Raw genomic sequence first — 23,489 nt, 5'->3', positions numbered from 1 at the left:
TCGAGTTTGACTTATCCTATTACCCGATGATTGCACTAACTGGGAAGAGGATTCTCTCCAGAGCTCAGGATGAGAATCCTCCTGATCAGCCTACCTGGACTGTTCATATTTAATCCAACAGTTCTAAACAGGAAGATTCTCTAAAAATTATAATAATTGCAATTGTTGGATTAAATTTGAACGGTCCAGATAGGCTGGTCAGGAGGATCCCCATCCTGAGGTCGGGAGAGGATCCTCTTCCCACTAATTGCACTTTCAGATTCAGATCACCAAAAACTCATCATCTTGTTTGGCCAAAAAAAAAAAAAAAAAAGCTGGAAGTGCTTATAGATTGAACAAAACACTTGCATTTTTATTAAAAATTTCAATTTGATTTTAATAAAGTGCTTCTAAGCAAAAATACTTTTAAAGAAGCTATAGTTTGATTGATATTCTTTTTGTGATTCTATCATGTTGTTTATGAAAATGTATCAAATTGTTATTTGCAAATATCGATACATGACTAATTGCAGGTAAAGAGTTGAATAATTTTATCTAACGTGAAGTAGTGGAGATTAATGATAATAATCCAGTTGGAAACAAATATCAGCCAACAAAAATCTACTAATTAACAGAAAATCCAAACGGAAATCAGTAAGCAGTAAAGGCATATGATTTTGCAGATATTTTCGTCATAGTAACAGAATATCTGTGAGAATAAAGACATAAGAGCTCCAGGACGATTTTTAGGGGCCCTTGAAAGCCGTAGATATCCATATTATTTTTACAAAAAAAGAGGCAATAATCGGGGTCTCACGGGTTTTTAACAGGTAATGAGATAAAGATCAGACTCATTAATAGATCGTGTCGTTTCGTGTCGGTTAATGAGTCATGTAAAAACTTACCATGCCTAATCTTTAAACTTGACAAACAAATTATGTTCATGTCGTTTACGTGTCATATTCATTATCTCATAGATAGTCCGATAATAATCTGATTCGTTAACATGTTAACTCGTATGTCATGCAAGAAATCGTCAAGCCTCCCGCTAATGAGAATCATGTCTTTCTCCTTCTGTGTATAGTTGGTAGAACAAGGTTTTTGGAATATACTCCTTGCTAATTATGAAAGAATATGCTTGGATTTGTGCTCTTTAATTTGACCATCCAAACGCCAAACTGCAGCATAAATAGCATTTTTTTAGTATTTCCAATTGACAAAAGAAAAATAAAAGCATTTTAGTATTATAAATGGAAAAAACGAATGTTTTGTAAAGTTATGATATGATATTGAAACACGGTCACATGATATAATAGCAACTCGTCGTTTGCTATAATACAGAAGAATAATAAGTTTATAGTTTGAATTCATTTTTTTTTTTTTAACAAATGATATTATCTACATTAGGGGAGAAGGGATGAGCTTAGTCTCACAATAGACTAGCAATAATATGGTTCAAATTCGCTTTTGGCGAGAGTCGAACCTAAGACCTCTTACTTACAAATGAAGAGAAATACCACTAGATTGTAGTACTAGTGGCTTGAATCCATTCGTAATCAACCTAGTTTTTTCTCTAGTTCAATTTGTATTTTGGTCCAAATCAACCTCATTTTATGTAGACCTTATAATATCTTATGCTCGAAGTCGACTTGAGGTTAACCAAGTTGGCTAGCCAGTATACTCGAATCCTTTTCTCTTAGTCTAGATTAATTTAAGGATAGACTACCGTTTTGTTTTGTTTTCTTCAATACAACAATATTGTGGAGCAGAGACCCAGAGGTAAGCCACATAATTTACCAATTATAATTAGATGTCCTACTTGTCATATGAGTCATACCTAAAAAACCTCTACAAAAAGTACATGATCCAATGAAGAAAATAGTCCTAATTAAAAGCGACCAATTTGGTCCAGGTGAAACTTTTTTTCAGTGTGCAGGAATACAGTCCGCTACACCAAGTGTCAGAATATAAGTGGTTAAAATTTTTTATTTTCAAGTATCAACCACTTGTATTATGACATTTAGTCTACCAAACCGTATTTTCGGCACACTGAAAAATCTCTCGATCCAATTTCTACATTTTTTTTAAATTAATGGTACATGCAGTGGTTTATTTCCTGGATGTACACACTGATATCATATACATTTGATTATATAATAAGAGATTCAAAATCTGAATTCCCCACAGATCATTTTAACCTGATGGGAACTCACTTGGGAGCTCCTTCGAACTGATCACGCAACAACTCGTACTTCCTGAGCTCGGCCATGGAGAGGCACGGAGAAAGCTTCGGTAAGACCTAAGGCGGTAGGAGAAGGCGGTCAGGCAATAATTCAGAAACGGGCTTTAGAGCAGCACTTTGTTTAGTAAAACACAGAAGTATTCACATTTCCCTCAATCACAGTGAAGAGCAATTGCCATACCTTGATAAAATCATCATATTCGACAATAACAGAGTCCGACTGGTCATCTGTGCAAGAAGAATCTGAATCCGAACTCAAAGCCTACACGAAACAAAATGTCAGCACCAGAAAGAAAGCATGAAATACCATCAATACAGGAGCATTCCTTTATCTAGCCAAGTTTATTGTCATAAAAATTTACACCTGTATCGAGTGTCGATAAAAAATGTCCAGGATGTTTTTGATAACACAAGGTCCTACATCGAGCACTCGAAGCTTTTCTATCTTAGCATGTGAAATCCTGGGTCTCTCCAACTCGTCTGTTAACTGGTTTTTGGGTGGATTCCAAATTTAACGGAAATAAAGCATAAACGCACTTGCGCTCTTAATTACCATTTAACACCCCAAATATCAGATAGCATTAACATGTAGCAAGAATTTTAGTTTATCAGAAGTTCAGAACTAAATATCCAGTGTTTGGTGCTGACTTGACTAACCTTGCGCTTTGCTGCATTAAACCAAGCGTCTGCACACAAGGCATACATATCTGCACCAGTGAAATTCGGGGGACATCTCTTGGCTATTGAGTAAAGTGGTACATCTTGATGTAACTTAAACTTTCGGGTAAGTGCTTTGAGGACCCTAGAAGAGATGGCATTAAGAAATGTGAAGAAAAAAGAGCTTCAGCACCCATTTGACATCCGTAATTTGATTATTCTCTTAAACGAAGTATGCATTATGAAACTGAAATTGTGAGAATACTAACCGTTCTCTGTAAGATGCTTCAGAGTTTACTCCAACATAAAGCAGTTTATCAAATCGTCCAGGCCGTAGAAGTGTTGGATCAATCAAATCTGGTCTGTTGCTTGCTCCAATAATAAACAAGTCCTAAGACAAACCAAAAGAAGCATGAGGTATGGTTTCTTTCTGATTATAAGAAAAGAAGATACCAGGGCAATAACCTGTGTTGAATCGTTTAGGCCGTCAATCTCTGCAAGCATCTTGAAAATCAGAAGACTTATCACATCAGAAAATACCAACGGAACCACAGAAAAGATTCTACAGAAGTCATAGGAAAAAAAAAAAGGAGACCTCACCTGAGAAACCACTCTGTCCATAACACCCCCAGAATCCCCAGAGGCACCTCGAGCTGGAGCAAGAGAATCAAGTTCATAAAAAAATATAACACATGGGTGTGCTGATCTGGAACTCCGCCTATGTCTTACATGGCCGGTCCCAAGCCCGGATAAAGGAGGAGGGGGAGGGCGTCAGGTAGTCGACAGCCGGCACTCCATGATCACGTCGAATCCTTATGAAAATGAATCCAGAACAAAATCGCGCTAAAGCTAGGGCGTCACCCGTAAGTGGCGCGCTGTGTGGCCTGAGCACAGTGATAAGTGAGCAAGGGTCGCTGTATCTCCATCGGCACCCGGATGCAGTGTTAAATGAGCAAGGGGGCCATAGAAACTTCTTTTCGAACGACTCCACTCAAAGTTGTTTGGGAGCATATGCTCCTATCAACTTTACCCGGGACACACAAAAGAAGTACTTTGATCCTATTAGACGGGGGAGGGTGAAGAAGCTAGGACAGAAGGGTAGAGTTCAAGAGAGCAAAATGCGTTTAGGAACGTGGAATATAGGAACCTTAACGGGAAAATCTATGGAAGTAGTGGAAGTTATGGTGAGGAGAAGGATAAATATTATGTGCCTACAAGAAACTAAGTGGGTTGGTAGTAAGGCAAAGGATCTAGAAAACTCAGGGTTTAAACTTTGGTATTCGGGCACAAATAGAACGAGAAACGGTGTTGGCATCATCGTGGACAAGACCTTGGTACAAGATGTTGTAGATGTCAAGAGGGTAGGAGATAGAATCATGGCAATCAAGATTGTAATAGGACAAGAACTTATCAATGTGATTTAGTGCGTACGCACCTCAAGTAGGGTTGGATACGAGTTCGAAGGAGAAATTTTGGGAAGATCTTGGAGACTTGGTGCAAGGAATTGCTCAGACGGAGAAGTTATTTATAGGAGGAAATTTAAATGGACACGTGGGCAGGGAGACAGGCAACTATGGAGGTTTTCATGGTGGCCATGGTTTTGGGGAGAGAAACGAGGATGGGGAAGCTATCTTGGATTTTGCAATGGCATATGATCTCTTCTTAGCCAACACCTTCTTTAAGAAGAGAGAAGAACATGTGATCACCTACAAGAGTGGGTCGTCAAAAACACAAATAGATTTTCTTCTAATGAGGAAAGGGGATCGTATAACTTGTAAGGATTGCAAAGTTATACCAGGAGAGAGCGTGGCTAATCAACATCGCTTGTTGGTGATGGATGTATATATCAAAAGAGTAAGACAAAAGAACAAGACTTGGAAGTGCCCAAGGACTAGATGGTGGAATCTAAAAGAAGAAAAACAAGCCATTTTCAAAGAGAAGGTAATCACCCAATGTGTGTGGGATAGAGAGGGGGAAGCTAGCCAAATGTGGGATTCCATGGCTAGTTGTATCCGAAAAGTAGCAAAAGAGGTATTAGGAGAGTCCAAGGGCTTTGCCCCACACCAAAAGGAATCTTGGTGGTGGAATGAGGAGGTACAAACAAAGGTGAAGGCTAAGAAGGAATGTTGTAAAGCCTTATACAAGGAGAGGACTGATGAAAATGGTGAAAGGTATAGAAAAGCGAAGCAAGAGGCGAAGAAAGCTGTCAGAGAAGCTAAGTTAGCGGCTTACGACGATATGTATAAACGACTAGATACCAAAGAAGGAGAGTTGGATATCTATAAACTATCTAGAGCAAGGGAAAAGAAGACAAGGGACCTAAACCAAGTGAGGTGCATCAAGGATGAGGATGGAAAGGTTCTTGCTACAGAGAACGCGGTTAAAGACAGATGGAGAGGTTATTTTCATAATCTTTTCAATGAAGGACATGAAATGAGTGCTTCTTTAGGGGAGTTGAGTAACTCAGAAGAGTGTAGAAACTACTCTTTTTATCGTCGAATCCGGAAGGAAGAAGTGGTTGTAGCTTTGAAGAAGATGAAGCATAAAAAAGCAATAGGCCCAGACGATATACCAATCGAAGTGTGGAAACTTTTGGGAGAGACAGGTATAACATGGCTCACTGACCTTTTCAATAGGATTTTGAAAACGAAGAAGATGCCAAATGAGTGGCGAATGAGCACTTTGGTGCCTATCTACAAGAATAAGGGCGACGTACAAAATTGCATGAACTATAGGGGTATTAAGCTAATGAGTCATACAATGAAGCTCTGGGAGAGAGTCATTGAGCATAGATTAAGGCAAGAGACATGGTTTCGGACAACCAATTCGGGTTCATGCCAGGGCGCTCAACCATGGAGGCAATCTATCTCTTACGAAGATTGATGGAAAGATATAGAGATGGGAAAAAGGATTTACACATGGTCTTTATAGATTTGGAAAAAGCGTATGATAGGGTCCCAAGAGACATTCTTTGGAGGATTTTAGAGAAGAAAGGAGTACGAGTAGCATATATCCAAGCTATAAAGGATATGTATGAAGGAGCAAAGACTGCCGTAAGAACTCATGAAGGACAAACCGAAAGCTTTCCCATAACTGTAGGATTACATCAAGGCTCATCCTTAAGTCCTTACCTTTTTGCGTTGGTAATGGATGAGTTAACACGACATATTCAAGATGATATTCCTTGGTGTATGCTTTTCGCAGACGATATAGTGTTGATAGATGAAACTCAGGAAGGGGTAAATGCAAAGCTTAACCTTTGGAGAGAAGTGTTGGAATCTAAAGGTCTTCGCCTAAGCCGATCAAAGACAGAATATATGGAGTGCAAGTTCAGTGCAAATGGAGGCCAAAACGAGTTAGGGGTGAGGATCGGAGATCAAGAAATACCAAAGAGCGACCGTTTTCGTTACCTAGGATCTATCTTGCAAAAGAACGGAGAATTAGATGGAGATCTCAACCATAGAATACAAGCTGGATGGATGAAGTGGAAGAGTGCATCCGGCGTGTTGTGTGACCGCCGTATGCCACTGAAGCTCAAGGGAAAATTTTATAAGACGGCAATAAGGCCGGCGATGCTGTATGGCATAGAATGTTGGGCGGTGAAACATCAACACGTACACAAAATGGGTGTAGCGGAGATGAGGATGCTTCGTTGGATGTGTGGGCACACGAGAAAGGAAAAGATTAGGAATGAGGATATCCGGGGTAAAGTAGGAGTAGCCGAAATTGAAGGAAAGATGAGAGAAAATCGGTTACGGTGGTTTGGACATGTGCAAAGAAGGCCTACTGACGTTCCGATTAGAAGATGCGACTATGGGACAGAGGTGCAGGGCCGAAGGGGTAGAGGAAGACCTAGGAAAACTTTGGAAGAGACTCTAAGAAAAGACTTAGAGTACTTGGATCTAACGAAGGACATGACACAGGATCGAGCACAATGGCGTTCTAAGATTCATATAGCCGATCCCACTCAGTGACTTGGATTTTCCAAGTCTCCAACCGAGAAGTTTTCCTCATTCGGGAAATTAAGAGAACACTACCCCAACCTACATGCTCCACTCAGAAAGCTTCAACATACAAGCTTTAACAAAAGAAAATTCAAAGAACTTAGCGAAGAAGGCTTTGGTGTATTTAACACAATACGTTGAAATGAAGGAAAGTTTATTTATTGATATCCCCGATAAGCTACAAATATGTACATATACATGAGTCAAAATAAGCACACAAGAGGGAGCCTTCACAAAGGTTGCTTAGGAGAAGTCTCAGCAGTCGGTAGAGCCCCAGAAAGAGAAGGCATCGGAGGGGGATCATTTGGAGCCTCAGTACTGGACAGAACCCTAGAAGGAGGAGGCATCAGAGGTTGATCATTTGGAGCTTCATTACGCGGTACAGCCCCAGAAGACGAAGGCAATAAATGCCTTTGGAACAAACCCACAAATCTCTGATGATCAAGTAAAACCTGACCATCAGTTTCCTTCATCTGGTCAAGCTTCCTCTTCATGTTTGTAGCATAGTCATGTGCGAGCCGGTGCAACTGTTTATTCTCATGCTTGAGCCCTCTAATCTCCTGTTTGAGACTCATCACTTCAGCCGCCAATGATTCAACTTGGCGGGTTCGAGCAAATAGGCGTTGGGCCATATTAGACACAGAACCTGCACACTGAACACTGAGAGCCAGCGAATCCTTAACAGCTAACTCATCAGACCGTTTGGAAAGTAGTCTGTTATCTTTGGGAGTGAGAAGGTTCCTGGCCACCACCACAGCGGTCATATCATTCTTCATCACGGAATCCCCAACGGTAAGAGGACCAGTAGGGGAGACGAAGGATGGGCGCCATATGTTGTCTGGAGAAGGCGGGGCTGCCTCTTCAACAAGGTTCAAGTCAAAACGACGGTCGGAGGGGCCAGACATTTTCAAAGGTGTTGAAGAGAGAAGAGGTCGGACAAATCAAGATCTTAGAAGTGCAAGAATGAAGCTTCTACTGGTGGAGATTCAAGTGTGCTTTGGAACTTAATGCCAGCCCCTATAAAAATCTGCACTCGACGAAGCTTCAGAAATCGAAGAGGCGCCTGCTCAGAAATCGAAGAGGCGTTTGCTTTCTCAAAAGCTGGGCTGCTTAGAGATCACGAGGGTTGATCTCAGAAATCGAAGAGGCGTTTGCTTTCTCAAAAGTTGGGCTGCTCAAAGACTACGAAGGCCGATCTCAAAAATCGAAGAGGCGCTCGCTTTCTCAAAAGCTGGGCTCCCCAGAGACCACGAGGGCCGATATCAGAAATCGAAGAGGCACCTACTTTTCCAGCCTTTTCCAGCCTTGTCAGCACCTGTCACACGCACACTCAGTTTTGCGGAAATTATGGGCATTCTGTCAAAGACTTCTGGGGAAGTAGAAAACACATGAATCTTACTGTTCAATCACCCACTTCCCACACGCAACAATAGCTCATGGGTACCACAGATAACTTTGCCAAAGTTCTCTGCCAAAGTTGAGCACGTGAAGCTTGCAGCTCCCACTACATCGCTCTGACCAAGAAGGGTAAAAGAATAGCAAAGAAACAGCACTAACAAAGTTTAGACCCATAAATTTTGAAGGTCAAGCTACCATATTATTACCCACAAGGGTAAAGGAACAGTACCACTGCTGGATAATTGGAAAGTCCCTGTGTGTCAACCTCTGTGCTTCGTGGCAAGGTAGACTAGCAAACATGCCCAACCTTTACTCACATTCGAGAAAACACTCCCAATAAGATTGCTTGCTCCAAAATCGAAGAGGCACCGTCCTCCGAATCTCGAGAGCCAGACTCCCAACATGACTACTTTCTTAAAAATCGAAGAGAGGGTAAAGGAACAGTACCATTGCTGGATAATTGGAAAGTTCCTGTGTGTCAACCTCTGTGCTTCGTGGCAAGGTAGACTAGCAAACATGCCCAACCTTTACTCACATTCGAGAAAACACTCCCAACAAGATTGCTTGCTCCAAAATCGAAGAGGCACCGCCCTCCGAATCTCGAGAGCCAGACTCCCAACATGATTACTTTCTCAAAAATCGAAGAGACACTGCTCCCCGAATCTCGAGAGCCAGACCCCCAGCATGATTGCTTTCTCAAAAATCGATGAGGCATCGTTCTCCGAATCAATCGAAGAGGCGCTCGCTTTCTCAAAAGCTGGGCTGCTCAGAGACCACGAGGGCCGATCTCAGAAATCGAAGAGGCCCTACTTTTCTAGCCTTGTCAACACCTGTCACACGCACACTCAGCTTTGCAGAAATTATGGGCATTCTGTCGAAGACTTTTGGTGAAGTAGAAAGCACATGAATCTTACTGTTCAATCACCCACTTCCCACACGCAACAATAGCTCATGGGTACCACAAATAACTTTGCCAAAGTTTTCTGCCAAAATTGAGTACGTGAAGCTTGCAGCTCCCACTACATCGCTCTGACCAAGAAAGGTAAAAGAATAGCAAAGAAACAGCACTAACAAAAGTTTAGACACATAAATTTTGAAGGTCTAGCTACCATATTATTACCCACAACTGTAAAGGAACAGTACCACTGCTGGATAATTGGAAAGTCCCTGTGTGTCAACCTCTGTGCTTCGTGGCAAGGTAGACTAGCAAACATGCCCAACCTTTACTCACATTCGAGAAAACACTCCCAATAAGATTGCTTGCTCCAAAATCGAAGAGGCACCGTCCTCCGAATCTCGAGAGCCAGACTCCCAACATGACTACTTTCTCAAAATCGAAGAGAGGGTAAAGGAACAGTACCATTGCTGGATAATTGGAAAGTCCCTGTGTGTCAACCTTTGTGCTTCGTGGCAAGGTAGACTAGCAAACATGCCCAACCTTTACTCACATTCGAGAAAACACTCCCAACAAGATTGCTTGCTCCAAAATCGAAGAGGCACCACCCTCCGAATCTCGAGAGCCAGACTCCCAACATGATTACTTCCTCAAAAATCGAAGAGACACTGCTCTCCGAATCTCGAGAGTCATACCCCCAGCATGATTGCTTTCTCAAAAATCGAAGAGGCATCGTTCTCCGAATCTCGAGAGCCAGATACCACAGACCACTTTTTCAAAGTGCTCTGACAGAGTTAAAACATGTGAAACTGGCAGCTCCCACTACCGTGCTATGACCAAGCAGGGTAAAGGAATAGCATTACTACTTGTTGTTAGGGAGACTCCTATATATGTCGACCTCCATCCCCAACGGACAGGCAGACCTGCAAAAATGCTCAACCCTTCATCATATCTGAGAGGGCACTCCCAACGAAGCCTTTCGAAATATTCAGCTTTCTTTCCCCCCGATAATACCTCTGCAAACAAGCTATACTAGAGCAAGAATATCTCATATCATCAGGGTTAAAAGCAAGAGTATCCCATATCATGCTTTTTTCCTGTCTTTTCTTTTGGCCTTGTTTTTACCTGCAAGACAAGGAGAAAGAGAGCAATCAGTCAGCACTTGGAATCAAGCTTCCAGCCAGGAACTGACTGCCTGGAACCCCTTACCTGATTACTTACCTGGCATTGCTCTCGAGTACTCATCTTCAACATCTTATGTTTCCAGGGAAGATTCCGCATCTGCTTGAGGAACAGATAGGGCAAGTGCGAAGGATACAAGGAAGCATGTGGAGACAAGCGTAACAGCACACGTGCCGATACATTCATTACTCTGTCAAAAGCAAAAGTATCCCATATCAGCAGGGTGGAACGTACTCTAGATTTGATGGACTTGTTTTGACCCTCAAATTCTTCAGTCGGCCTTATACTCTGGAGGAAACCAGAAAACCCTCCAGCTCAGTTCAAGAATAAGCCTGTGGAAAGTTACTTCTTCAAAAGCAAAAGTATCTCATATCATCTCTTCTCATTTTTCTTCTCTTTATCCTTCATGCTGCTGCAAGATGGGGAGAAGGTGAACAATCAGTCGGAGCTCTGATTGCTTACCTTGTCTGTCACCTCTTTCAGCAGACCCCCTAGCTCGGCGACTTGGGGGACTCCTACTACATGGTTTGTATCGCGCTTGACCAAGCCTGAAACTACAAGTAAGCTTCAAGTGAAATTGATACATTACCTTGTGCATCTCCACCAGTTAAAGATACCATCCCTGGATGGAGGAAGAGTACTTCCAGAGAAGATGCCACATCTACCTATGAGACAGATAAGGCAAGTCAAGACGACACCACACTCCGATACTTAGAAGTTTCGTGATTACGAGATCATTCTCCCACAATATTTCCTAATGTCATTTGTACTAAATCATTCACTTGTACTCACTAAATGAGAGCTTGAACCTATGTACTTGTGTAAACCCTTCACAATTAATGAGAACTCTTCTATTCCGTGGACGTAGCCAATCTGGGTGAACCACGTACATCTTGTGTTTGCTTTCCTATCTCTATCCATTTATATACTTATCCACACTAATGACCGGAGCAATCTAGCGAAGATCACAAAAAGCGATCGTTTTCGCTACCTAGGATCTATCTTGCAAGAGAACGGAGAATTAGATGGAGATCTCAACCATAGAATACGAGCTGGATGGAAAGAGTGCATCCGGCGTGTTGTGTGACCGTCGTAGGCCACTGAAGCTCAAGGGAAAATTTTATAGGACGGCAATAAGGCTAGCGATGTTGTATGGCACAGAATGTTGGGTGGTGAAGCATCAACACGTACACAAAATGGGTGTAGCGGAGATGAGGATGCTTCGTGGGATGTGTGGGCACACGAGAAAGGATAAGATTGGGAATGAGGATATCCGAGGTAAAGTAAGAGTAGCCGAAATTGTAGGAAAGATGAGAGAAAATCGGCTCCGGTGATTTTGAACATGTGCAAAGAAGGCCGACTGACGCTCCGGTTCGAAGATGTGACTACGGGACAGAGGTTCAGGGCCGAAGGGGTAGAGGAAGACCTAGGACAACTTTGGAAGAGACTCTAAGAAAAGACTTAGAGTACTTGGATCTAACGGAGGACATGACACAAAACCGAGCGCAATGGCGTTCTAGGATTCATATAGCCGACCCCACTTAGTGGGAAAAGGCTTTGTTGTTGTTGTTGTTGTTGGTGTGCTGATCTGGCCTGCAAAGTATGTGCAATATCACTTAATTGTGAGTGGAAATGGATGTTCTGACCATAAGATTCTTTCACTGAAGGGATACTGATCATAGTGGTATTCTTTACCTTTTGGAAAATGTCTCTAACATTCTTTTCTGACTCTCCTACGTACATATTGATTAGTTCAGGTCCTTTTACACTGAGAAAGTTCAGGGAACACTCAGTTGCAACGGCTTTTGCCAGTAGAGTCTGAGGTTTGAATAACAAAAATAATGGTGGTCAAACAAATAGCTTAATGTGAGGAAGAGGGCAAAAGTCCTCAAAACAGTTAGAGAGAAACTTACTTTCCCAGTTCTGGTTGGGCCATATAGAAGAACACCAGACCGCTTTCATAAACCAGATGAAAACAAGTCCTTGTGCAGAAGAGGTAGCTACAAATACAACAATACAACAAAAGGGACTGAGTACAGTGAAAGAGACTTCCAATTTCCGAAGACTGTAATCTTGGTAATGAACATACTAAGGCTTAGAGATACAAAGAGCACCTACCTGAACACTATCCAGAATCGATTTCTTCACATCCTCAAGACTGCCAACATCTTCCCATTTCACATTAGGGACCTATAGGAAAAATGACTTAAAAATTCCTTGTATATCATACTCGAAAATTTTCTATGAGATTACTACTTCACTGCCGGCTGATTCTAGCAGTAAAGCTCTTTATTACTTCCCACATAAAGGAGAAAACTCTAAGAAAGGATAAAATATTGAACCAAAGTTAGTCTTGTCTCTAAATTAACTTTGGTGTACCCAGGGCTGATGCATTCCTTTTCTTTGAATGCTCCAATGCCTTAGTCAAGTTGTCTTTCCCCAGAACCTGAGGTGCAACTTCAGAGGACTTACTATCAGATTCCGCATCAGATCTGAGAGATCCATCTGATTCCTCCGACTTAACAGAGTTAATTGGAACATTGCCTTTGGAAATCAAGTTAGCACCAGCATCAGCAATCAAAGCACGAATATCTCTAGGCATGAAACCAGATGTCTGCGCAACTATATCCTTTATAAACTCCTCTGAACCAGTCTGCAAATAACAACAATCGGATCCATCAAAGTGACCAGTTAGGATCCGGTAAAAAAACTACATTGAGTACCATGCGGGGTATCCTTATGTAGCAGATCTTATAACAACTTCAACAAAAATAAGAGTAAATCATAGTTATAAGAATATAAAATACTCAGCCATATCCTAGTGGCTTAAGTTTTTTGGAATAGCTTATGCTTCTATAAACACAACCACACAAAAAAGGCACATAAACAACACATTTACTCACATACATTAGAAAAGAGTTCAAAAGCCGTTTGCAGAGACTGTTGTCACCATTTTCACCCTTTGTTCTTCGGTCTAAGGACCCATACTTATTTCATGGCTAAAGCAGCGTCTAATAGTTGGTGGTAGACCTTCAGAACTGTCAGCAGCTGCAACTAACAGCACCCGATGCCTTCCTATCTTCCCAGCATCCTGCTCATGCCCCAATACGATTTAGGTTAACAACAACAACAACAACAACAACAAAGCCTTTTCCCACTAAGTGGGGTCGGCTATATGAATCCTAGAACGCCATTGCGCTCGGTTTTGTGTCATGTCCTCCGTTAGATCCAAGTACTCAAGTCTTTTCTTAGGGTCTCTTCCAAAATTTTCCTAGGTCTTCCTCTACGATTTAGGTTACTAAGATTAAAATAATAAACAATAAAATTATAGATCAATGGACACACACACAAAATAAAGAGGTACAGAGTAGTAGATGTTCATTCTTCAACTAAGTGTCCCTAAACCAAGATATGTGGAACTAAAACAGTTGCATCTTACAATATCGCCATTATGTTTTTCTTCGGAATCCATGTCTCCATCATCATAAATTGGCTCAGTGAATTCCCTGATAAGTGAAGCCACTTCAGAAGTTATTCCAACTTCTGAAGATGAATGTTTCACTCTTTTTGTGATTTAACTTATATAATGAAACATGACCCTATGAAATATATTTTACAATATATATTTATTTCAATTGTTGTATCCTTGCCGTATTGTATCCTTGTTTTTAGAAATTTGCCGTATCGGCGTACCGTATCGTACCGGATACCCCCACCCGGATATCCGTGCAACATAGATCTTAACCAAGGCAAACAGTTTTTTGGTTACCATTGTTGTTACCAACTGGTAATAGGTTCAATCATTATTGCATACGGTTGCAAATTAGCAATCTTGTTAGAGGCCCTTCCAATATAAACATCAAAGCCACCATGCAAAGAAAACTACAAAAGGAAAAATCAAACTCACCAGCCAATCCATACAGGAGAACTGAAACTCTGAATTTTGAAGATAGTGCTGATGGGCGGTGGTGTAAGTATGGAAGCCAATATTTTTACGGTGTCCCCTTGCAAAGGTGCAAAACCTTGTTGTTCAGCAATCCATAAGTCTGGGGGTACAGAAGAAGAGACACTCCCTCCAAGCACAAGGGCTGTTTGAGAATGATTAACTCGGAGACTGGGGTCGTCTGAAGGTTCCATGGCCACAACCTAAGAATATTAATTTACACCGTGATCAGACTTGGTACACTATAATATATGTGAGTATAAAAGTAAGCAAAGAACAATATTAAGATTCTTTTTTTTTATAGGAAGAACAATACAGGAAAATTACCTTGAAATAGATGTTATCGCTTCCAGCTTGTGACCCTTGTTTGCAAGGAATGCACATTGATGACTTGCAACTCCAATTAATGCAAATACTGAAAATATCACCTCTTGCTAGATACCTATCAACTCCTTGTAAAGCCAAATCTATCATTTCTTCACGATCTTCGTATTCAATGGATGAATTGCCTTTAATAGAGTCAAGTGTTCCACATTCCGGTATCTTCACGAAAGAAGCTCTTTAGTGCGAAGCATATCTTGGCAACTGAGCCTGAGGCTCCAACTGCAATCCAACGACAGAAGCCTCAACGTCTTTCCCTCTCACTTCATCGTCCACTCTCTCCAAAATAAGAAGCCAGAGTGTCTTCCCCTCTATGAGCGAGTGATTTGAAGCACAATGTGTGCAAGTCAAGGTTAAATGCTAATAGAGGTGATATATAGGCAACTTCCCGCTTCAACGACATTCGATCATTTTCAGGAAATGCACAACAAGGCAAAACAAGCATTGCGTGGGAAAACTCGGACAAGGTTTGCTCAATCTTTGCAGCGCAGTCACGGTTGTTCGGAGTTTTCAATTCTAGTATAATCTTAAACCCGAAAAATCCAACTATGAATTTCAATTCTTTCCAAAATCGAAATTCGACATTCTATAAAATCACATTATGTATTCAAAATCAATAAATTTCTATTATAATTTATTCGAAAATCGAAATTTCGATAACTTCAGTCTTCAGCTGTGCAATTTGAGCTCGGATTCAAGTGTAAATTCTTGTACTTTCATCAATTTTCTCGCCAGCCAAACAAGAAAGCAGCAAAATTTATATAAATCAACATTGAAATAATTACCAGTGAGCCGGAGGTGATTGAGAGCCGTTTGAGGGCGGGAGTGGAAAGCCCGACCAAAGCAGAGTCGTCGAGAGAGGCCAATTTGGGGCTGCTTGAAATGACCGCTCTGTCCTTGGACAGCCGGAGGATCCCCGGCGGCAACTGCAAGCTCGTCGACGCGTCACCATCGCCGCTGCCGTCGACGCGGTGGCCTTCACTCAGTACGGAATTGATGAGATTTTTGGTGGAAGTCAGCACCAGTGGGTTCCTCCTCCTCTTCTCCACCATTGGAACGGAACCTATAGATACATATCAGGTGCAGATTATATATAATTATATACAGAAATAGCGCGAAATCGATGAGCTCTTCAGCTGCTTCTGCCCTGCGTCTGCGTTCAGTGACGTAGCAGTATAACCGTTTTAACGTTAGCTGTTTCTCTTTTTGGAACTGGAAATTGAATGGGCTTTGTTGCTAATTGGGCTTGTACCAAATTTTCGAACCGCGATTTCCGTTTATGTAATGAGAAATAATAATCACACATCTTTTTAGACTATTACATATCCATGTTTTATTTTGACTGTTGATTTTATTTGACATATTCAATTTGATTGTCATAAATAAGAAGTAGTGTGTAAGAAGTTAAAAAGAGTGTAAAAATCACTTTATGTACGGATTTGGTGAGTTGGTGAAGGCAGGTGTCGATTTGCTTTGCTAAAGAGTGCGACGTAACTGAATTTGGAAGAAGCAAGAGGCCATGTATCTGATATGTTACACTTTTTCTTTTATATAAGCGATATTGTGAAGAGAGTTTCAAATACATAATCTCGGTACAAGAATAAACGCTCTTAACCATTTGAACTAATTGTTCGTTTAAAATTTGATTACTACTTTAACTTTGTCTGATGATGCTGGTGGTCGGATATTGGAATTGTTATTAGAATGGTTACATCATAAATTCATGAATTTTTCAGTCATATGTTAATTCATTTTATACAACTGATATTCGACTTTAACCTAACTTAAAATGCGAGAAGAGAAATTTGAACTGAGAAAATCATCCGCTTTGAACCATATCGCCAGACCCACGTCTGCGAGAAGGGAACTCAAACTCGATTGTATTGTGGGACCTTTGGTTGCAAGAATGGGTAAACATTGACTTTGACTTGCAATTCAATTTATAGAATTCAAGAACAACAAAGTAGTCACTGAGCAATTATTTGTGTATTTATTTGTAATCAAACAAAACGAAGGATTTTAAGCTGAATAACAAGAAAAAAAAAATGCATAAATACCACATCGGAAAAGCATGTTCAAGCCTCGTGCTTTATATGACCAAATTTATGGGATTTAGATTGCTGAGCTTAGTAACGCAAGCTTACGATCCAATGTGGAGGCAATAAAGGTGGGATGTGGAAGTTGTTAAGTTGGCCTAAGAAAAGAGGTGCAACCATAAGTACGACTAGTTCTGGTAAGAACATATAAAAATTGTGGCTTAGTGAGTCGTCCTGAAGCGCCCATGGCTTATCAGAGCATGGAGGGCTCGGGGCCATGGCTTATCAAAGCATGGGAGGGCTCGGTCACCTCTTTCCCCGCTTCCAACTGACCTCCACCTTTTTTATATTGATTCTCGTTCTTAGAGATGTCAAATCAGCTTATTGGGTTGTTAATAGGCACCCGTTAAAACCAGCTATTAGCTTGTACAACAGATTTAAGTTCTATAATTCAAGCTATGTCCATGGAGGATTTATCCTGGCCCGACCCCGGTCGATCTCTGGCGGGTTAACAAAGTATTGATCAGAGGACTATGATCACTAATGCTTGCCACAGCCATATATATTGGTGATAGGGTTTAAATTGTTGTTATGAACTTATGATTATTGTCTGAAGAAGTTTGTGATCTGGTTTTATTTCATAAATGTATTGGGATTGTAAGTCATGCCGATCGTGATAGATAACACAAGGTCCATAAAATTCTTAAACTCGCTGAGTATAACGGATTAGCACCCGCATTTTCGTTGCATGTGCATGTACTTTAAACTAAATATTTTACAAATTTTTTATACTCGTTTACAAGCATGGATGAGTTCGTAATTATGACCATGTGTCCCACATCGTCAAAACGTATACAAGCTATATGCTTAATATAAAATTGTTAGAAGTTGGTACCAACATAAGATACAATTTTGATCACAGTGTTTCCTTTCGATTTCGAGTATAATATTTTAGGTCGTTACAAAACAAAGTACAGTTAGATTCGTTGAAATTCGAAGACTCGAGGAAAAGCTTATAGTCTACACAATGAGTTAGCCATAATTAAGTTTTGAATGAGAATTGAACTTAGGTGCATAAGGGGGATCCATCTACTCTAACCAATGTAGTTACGTACACGTTCTGAAGCGGGAATAAGAATCAAACTTTTTTTTTCGGTTTAGTTACCTTTGGCTGTTTGAGAATGATTAACTCGGAGACTCGGGTCGTCTGAAGGTTCCATGGCCACAACCTAAGAATATTAATTTACACCGTGATCAGACTTGGTACATTATAATATATACGAGTATAGAAGTAACCAAAGAACAATATCACCTTTGTTTGCATCTTGTGACCTTTGTTTTCAAGGAATGCACATCGATGACTTGCAACTCCAATCAATGCAAATACTGAAAATATCACCTCTTGCTAGATACCTATCAACTCCGAAGTAGTTATGTAGTGCCAAATCTATCATTTCTTGACGATCTTCGTATTCAATGGATGAATTGCCTTTAATAGAGTCAAGTGTTCCACATTCCGGTATCTTCACGAAAGAAGCTCTCAAGTGCGGAGCATATCTTGGCAACTGAGCCTGAGGCTCCAACTGCAATCCAACGACAGAAGCCTCAACGTCTTTCCCACTCACTTCATCGTCCACCTTCTCTCCAAAATAAGATGCCAGAGTGTCTTCCCCTCTAATGAGAGAAAGAGGAGGAGATGCGTGGGGGAGGTGGTGGAAGGGGTGGGCTACCGGCCAGCAATGACGGCGATGGAGAAGACAATCCAATGAAGGTTGGTGAAAGAGAAGGACATTTGGATACTAGAATAGTGAATGTTCGGAAACTAATTTTAGTTAAATGTTTGTAAGTTCAAAATGGACACGTTCAAAATGCACGGGAAACTATTTTCAACATCAGAAATTATTCAATTCATTATAAGGAAGGAAACACAAATTTTCGAGAGCCCAATCATCTTTTATTCACTAAAACCAACGCAACTTTTTGAAGTCTCAATCTTTTATTTAATACCCTTAATCTGGAGCTAGTACAACTTTTAAAAAAATCCAACTAAAGAAAGCAAATTTGTTATTTTAATTTGTCACAAAAAGTAATTTAACAAAACCACATGATGTGGTTAATTGAATTTACTGTAAGAGTAAATATATGAGCTTATACAATGCTCGATTATTGTACATACTGTGGTTAACACAATATTATCCACAACTTAAGATAAAACCTTGCTCACAATAGTTCGTGCTTTACACATAGCCTCCAATGGAATGGCTTTAGGTGCTGTGAGTCCCTTGCCCTCAGTCATGTCAACCATTTCCTCACCCACTCTATTCCAGTCGAAGCATTGAATCAATGACCCCAAAGTCAATCCCACCACACGCTGCGCTAGGCCTGCTCCAGGGCAAGCCCTTCTTCCCATTCCAAATGGAATGAGTTTATGTGAAAAATCTTCACCACTTTCGAACCTCTCAGGCTTAAAGCTTTCAGGTTCATCCCACAATTCAGGATCTCTGTGTACCGCCCATGCATTGACCAATACCATTGTGTCACGTGGCACGTCAAAGCCTCCGATAATACAATCATCAGATGTGAAATGTGGTAGTAGCAATGGAGCCGCCGGGCATAATCGGAGCGTCTCGGAGATGATGCTTTGTAGGTAGGGTAGTTTGGAGATGTCTGGTTCATCCACCAAGTTTTCTTTACCAACTTTAGCATCTAGTTCAGATTTGGCCTTTTGGAGCACGCGTGGATGGTTAAGTAGATTGGACATGGCCCATTCCAGTGTCACAGCTGATGTGTCAGTACCCGCCAATAACATGACCTGATGAAAATTGATTAATATTTGGTTAATTAATAGTTTAAAATAAAGGTGGTGCTATATACACCAAGGATTAGGATTCTCTCTCATTCTCTTGCCATCCTCTTTCATCCCCTCCTCTCACATTCTCTATTTTGTTTTTCTCTTACTATAAAAAATTAATATAAAATGTCAACGTGCCTTAACCGTGACCGTTCAAATAGGAGGGGAGGGAAGGGGAGGGGAAAAAAGAGAGGAGATAATCATACTCCATACACCAAATCAAGTTGAACATTCTACACCACAAATTTTTTTATTACAATTATTAATCAGATTTCAACTTGAATTAAAGTACAAATTTGATTAGCTATGTTCTAGCTTCAATTTCAACTTGAATAAAATACAAATTTGATTGGTGCCACGTGTTTAGTGCACAAATTTCGTGTAAAAATTTGAAGTGCCTAACATTATTCTTAAAATAAAAATAAAGGATAACGAAATATATCATAATATGTACCTAGCATTATATTTTTCTTTTGGATTAATGAAACAAATAAATTAACACCCTTATCTTTCTATTGACTCCTTTATAAAATCAAAGCTATATGGTAATAAAAAAAAATGCATGAGATGAAGATAATAGAGTTGTGTACTAACCATAATAAGACCCTTGATGATTTGGTCAGTGTAGTATTCAGGCTGTGACTCCTGCAGGGAAAGCAAATGGTCGATCATACTACTGCCATTTCTTCCTTTGCTCCTGCGCTCATCAATGAGACCCTGCAAGAACACATCCGCCCTCTTAGCCAACGCCTTCACCTTCTTCTCGTAACCATTAACCCCAAACCAATTCAAAACCGGCAAAAAATCAGCTGGGTTCGCAGCCCCGCCATAAGCAAACGCATCCCTCATAATCTCTCTAAACTCCCTCGCCTCCTCTTTGTCCACCGACACGTCATCACCGTAGTACCTCTTCCCAGCCACCATTCTCATTATGATGTTAAACGTCAGCTCATTGAGCATTGACTTGAGCTCCACCTTTGCAAAACCATTGCGTGCGTTTTGTGAGAGTTTAACAAGTAAATGTCTCACCTCGTCCTTTCGGATGTCTGAGAACGTGTTGAGTCGAGCGGAAGAAAAGATCTCGACGGCGCCAATGCGGCGTAGGTTGCGCCAGTGGTCGCCGTATGAGGACGCCGCTATGTTGGTGTAGTTGTAGGCCAAGTGCTTTCCCATGATCAGTCGAGGACGGTTTGCTAAGACAATGTCGTTTGTTGTAAAACATTCTTGGACAACGGATGAGGATGAGACTATGACCACGCGGCGTGAGCCGAACCAGAGAGAGAAGACGGGGCCGTATTTTTGGGAGAGGCGACGGAAGATTCGGTGGACTGGGGGTTTTAGGAGATGGAGGTGGCCGATGATTGGAAGAGAAGGTGGGCTTGGTGGGAGGTTTTGGTGATTGTTACGGTTGGTTTGGAGGAAAAACTTGAAAGTGAAGAGAATGAAGATAAGAGAGAGGGATGTATAGAACAAGATGTCTTCCATGGTTTTGTGCGCTTTGGTTTGCTTAATGAATGGTTGAAATTTTGTTGAGTTTTTATTTGGATTTGGTTTCATATAAACCAAAGCTGCGGTATTTATATGTACAGGGAGGTACGGAGGACAATGAAAAAATTGATTTCTTCATCACTCGGGAATCTTACGTAGGCACTAACGTATGCACTAACGTGATGGTTCTGACTTTTCAAAGATTCTCAAATTTTTTTCCCCTCCCAAACACTGTTAATGGTATTGAAATGTCCAAACCCAACTAATTTCAAGTTCAGTTATCTTTTTAAAATTGTTTTGGCCTCGGTCATTGATTCTTATTTTTGGTCGAAAGGGATTTGGTTAGACAAAAAAAAACTGTAGTGTGGTTTTTTTTTTAAATTTCGACGATATGAATTTTATTGATAACAAAAAATGAAGTTACATCTAGTTAGGGGGACATAAACATTTCTCTTCATAAAACAGAGACAATAAAAAATAATACATGAAAGAAAAGGAGGACACAATTCTTATTCTTCTAGATACGAAAACAAGAAAGTCAATTCTATCTCAAAGAGATTTACTTGTACACTCAAAAGTTTTTAATTTGATTTTTTCTTTCTATATAATCGCTTTGTCTATACAAAAGATCTTTGTAAATTGAAAGGGAAATGAATTCTTTTTTATTCAATCAAAGTTCTAATCATGTTTTATTTATAAAAGGGTGAACTGTCATTTTAGTCACTGAATTATCATCTCAATGAAAATTAGGTCTCTAAAATAATTTTTTTCTTCAGAAAAATCATTCATTGAATTATAAAAATTTGTCAATTACATCCCTAATATTATATTCGAAGCAATTATATTCAATTTTTCGTCAATTTAAATCACGATACTTGCATGTGTATGAAGTTAACTTTGGAGGGTAAAATATAAGTTAGCTTCAGATGGTAAATTAGACGTTAAATTTGCATCCTATATGAAATGTTAAGGGCTTATAGGCGAGAAAATGACGGTATTACACTCTAAAGTGTGTCAAGTGACTTAAGTTGACGAAAAATTAGATAAAATAGCTTTGAATATAATAGTAGGGATGAAATTAGTAATTTTTAATGAATTTGGGGACTTATTTTTAATGAATTTAAGGACTTATTCTAGCAGTAAAGCTCTTTATTACCTCCCACATTAAGGAGAAAACTCTAAGAAAGGATAAAATATTGAACCAAAGTTTGTCTTGTCTCTAAATCACCTTTGGTGTACCTAGGGCTGATGCATTCCTTTTCTTTGAACGCTCCAATGCCTGTGTCAAGTTGTCTTTCCCCAGAACCTGAGGTGCAACTTCAGAGGACTTACTATCAGATTCCACATCAGATCTAAGAGATCCATCTGATTCCTCCGACTTAACAGAGTTAATCGGAACATTGCCTTTGGAAATCAAGTTAGCACCAGCATCAGCAATCAAGGCACGAATATCTCTAGGCATGAAACCAGATGTATGTGCAACAATATCCTTTATAAACTCATCTGAACCAGTCTGCAAATAACAACAATCGGATCCATCAAAGTGACCAGTTAAGATTATTGGAGTATAAATGTATTTGCTGTGATAGTTTCATTATAAGCAATGTGTAGGATTTAATGTGAACCTTTGGATCATATTCCAATTGGTATTTAGATTAGATTGTAATGAGTTATAGCTCATGACAAGTGTAAGCATCTTATATGATGTCTTAAGAATGAATGGTTGAGATTGCTTTGTAATAGAGTGAGTGGAATTGTTTTCACTCCTCTAATTGTCATATATGCTGGAAAGGTTTTCATGATCAATAGAGTGAATAGAATTGACATTATCCTTGGATACATTTTCTCTCCTTCTTCTTCGATGTATTTCACTGAACTTTGAACTCCCATTGAAACTAACTCAGAAACCAAACGCTATCATGGCCTCAGAGCCAGGTTCGATCTCGAGCTGGGCGTGAAACTGTGACGTGGTTGGAAGCGAAGGAACTCGACCACGAATCGGGTTCTACTGTGACTGAAGAAAGTTCTGAAAATTTCTGGGTAATTCGATAACAAGTCTAATATGGCTGGGTCGAGTGGTGCGGATCTCCACGCACCAATTTTCAATGGAGAAAATTTTGATTTCTAGCAGATCAAGATGAAAACCATTTTCAGATCTCACAATCTATGGGATATGGTAGAGAAATGGTACAGTCCTCCGGCGAAGATAGAAGAAGAGATCACTGCAACTGAGTATAAGAATCTGAAGGAGAACATAGTCAAGGATGCTAAGGCTCTTGAGATTATTCAAGGAGCTGTGTCAGATGAAATTTTCCCAAGGATCGCCATACTGGAGACGGCAAAGAAGGCCTGGGATATAATGAAGCAAGAATTTATTGGAGACAAACAGGTGAGATCTGTAAAACTTCAAAGCTTAAGGCGTGATTTTGAATA

At 40.3% G+C, this 23,489-nt stretch overlaps 1 protein-coding gene and 1 pseudogene across 1 annotated transcript; both read right to left on the bottom strand.

Moving 5' to 3' along the window:
- Positions 1-634: 634 nt before the first annotated feature.
- Positions 635-18,608, bottom strand: LOC126617224 (peroxisome biogenesis protein 6-like; annotated as a pseudogene).
- A 156-nt stretch (positions 18,609-18,764) lies between these two features.
- Positions 18,765-21,123, bottom strand: LOC126616614 (cytochrome P450 81E8-like). The gene is made up of 2 exons (XM_050284687.1): positions 20,163-21,123; positions 18,765-19,529 (listed from the first exon to the last, which is right to left on the bottom strand). The coding sequence occupies exons 1-2, from the start codon at positions 21,051-21,053 to the stop codon at positions 18,921-18,923; spliced, it is 1,500 nt and encodes a 499-aa protein (XP_050140644.1). The 5' UTR covers positions 21,054-21,123; the 3' UTR covers positions 18,765-18,920.
- Between the last annotated feature and the right edge of the window lie 2,366 nt (positions 21,124-23,489).

Source organism: Malus sylvestris, chromosome 3 (genome assembly GCF_916048215.2).
Source record: "Malus sylvestris chromosome 3, drMalSylv7.2, whole genome shotgun sequence".
Classification (NCBI taxonomy): Eukaryota; Viridiplantae; Streptophyta; class Magnoliopsida; order Rosales; family Rosaceae; genus Malus; species Malus sylvestris.
The sequence above is the reverse complement of the archived record's forward strand: the minus strand, read 5'-3'. Positions and strand labels throughout refer to the sequence as shown.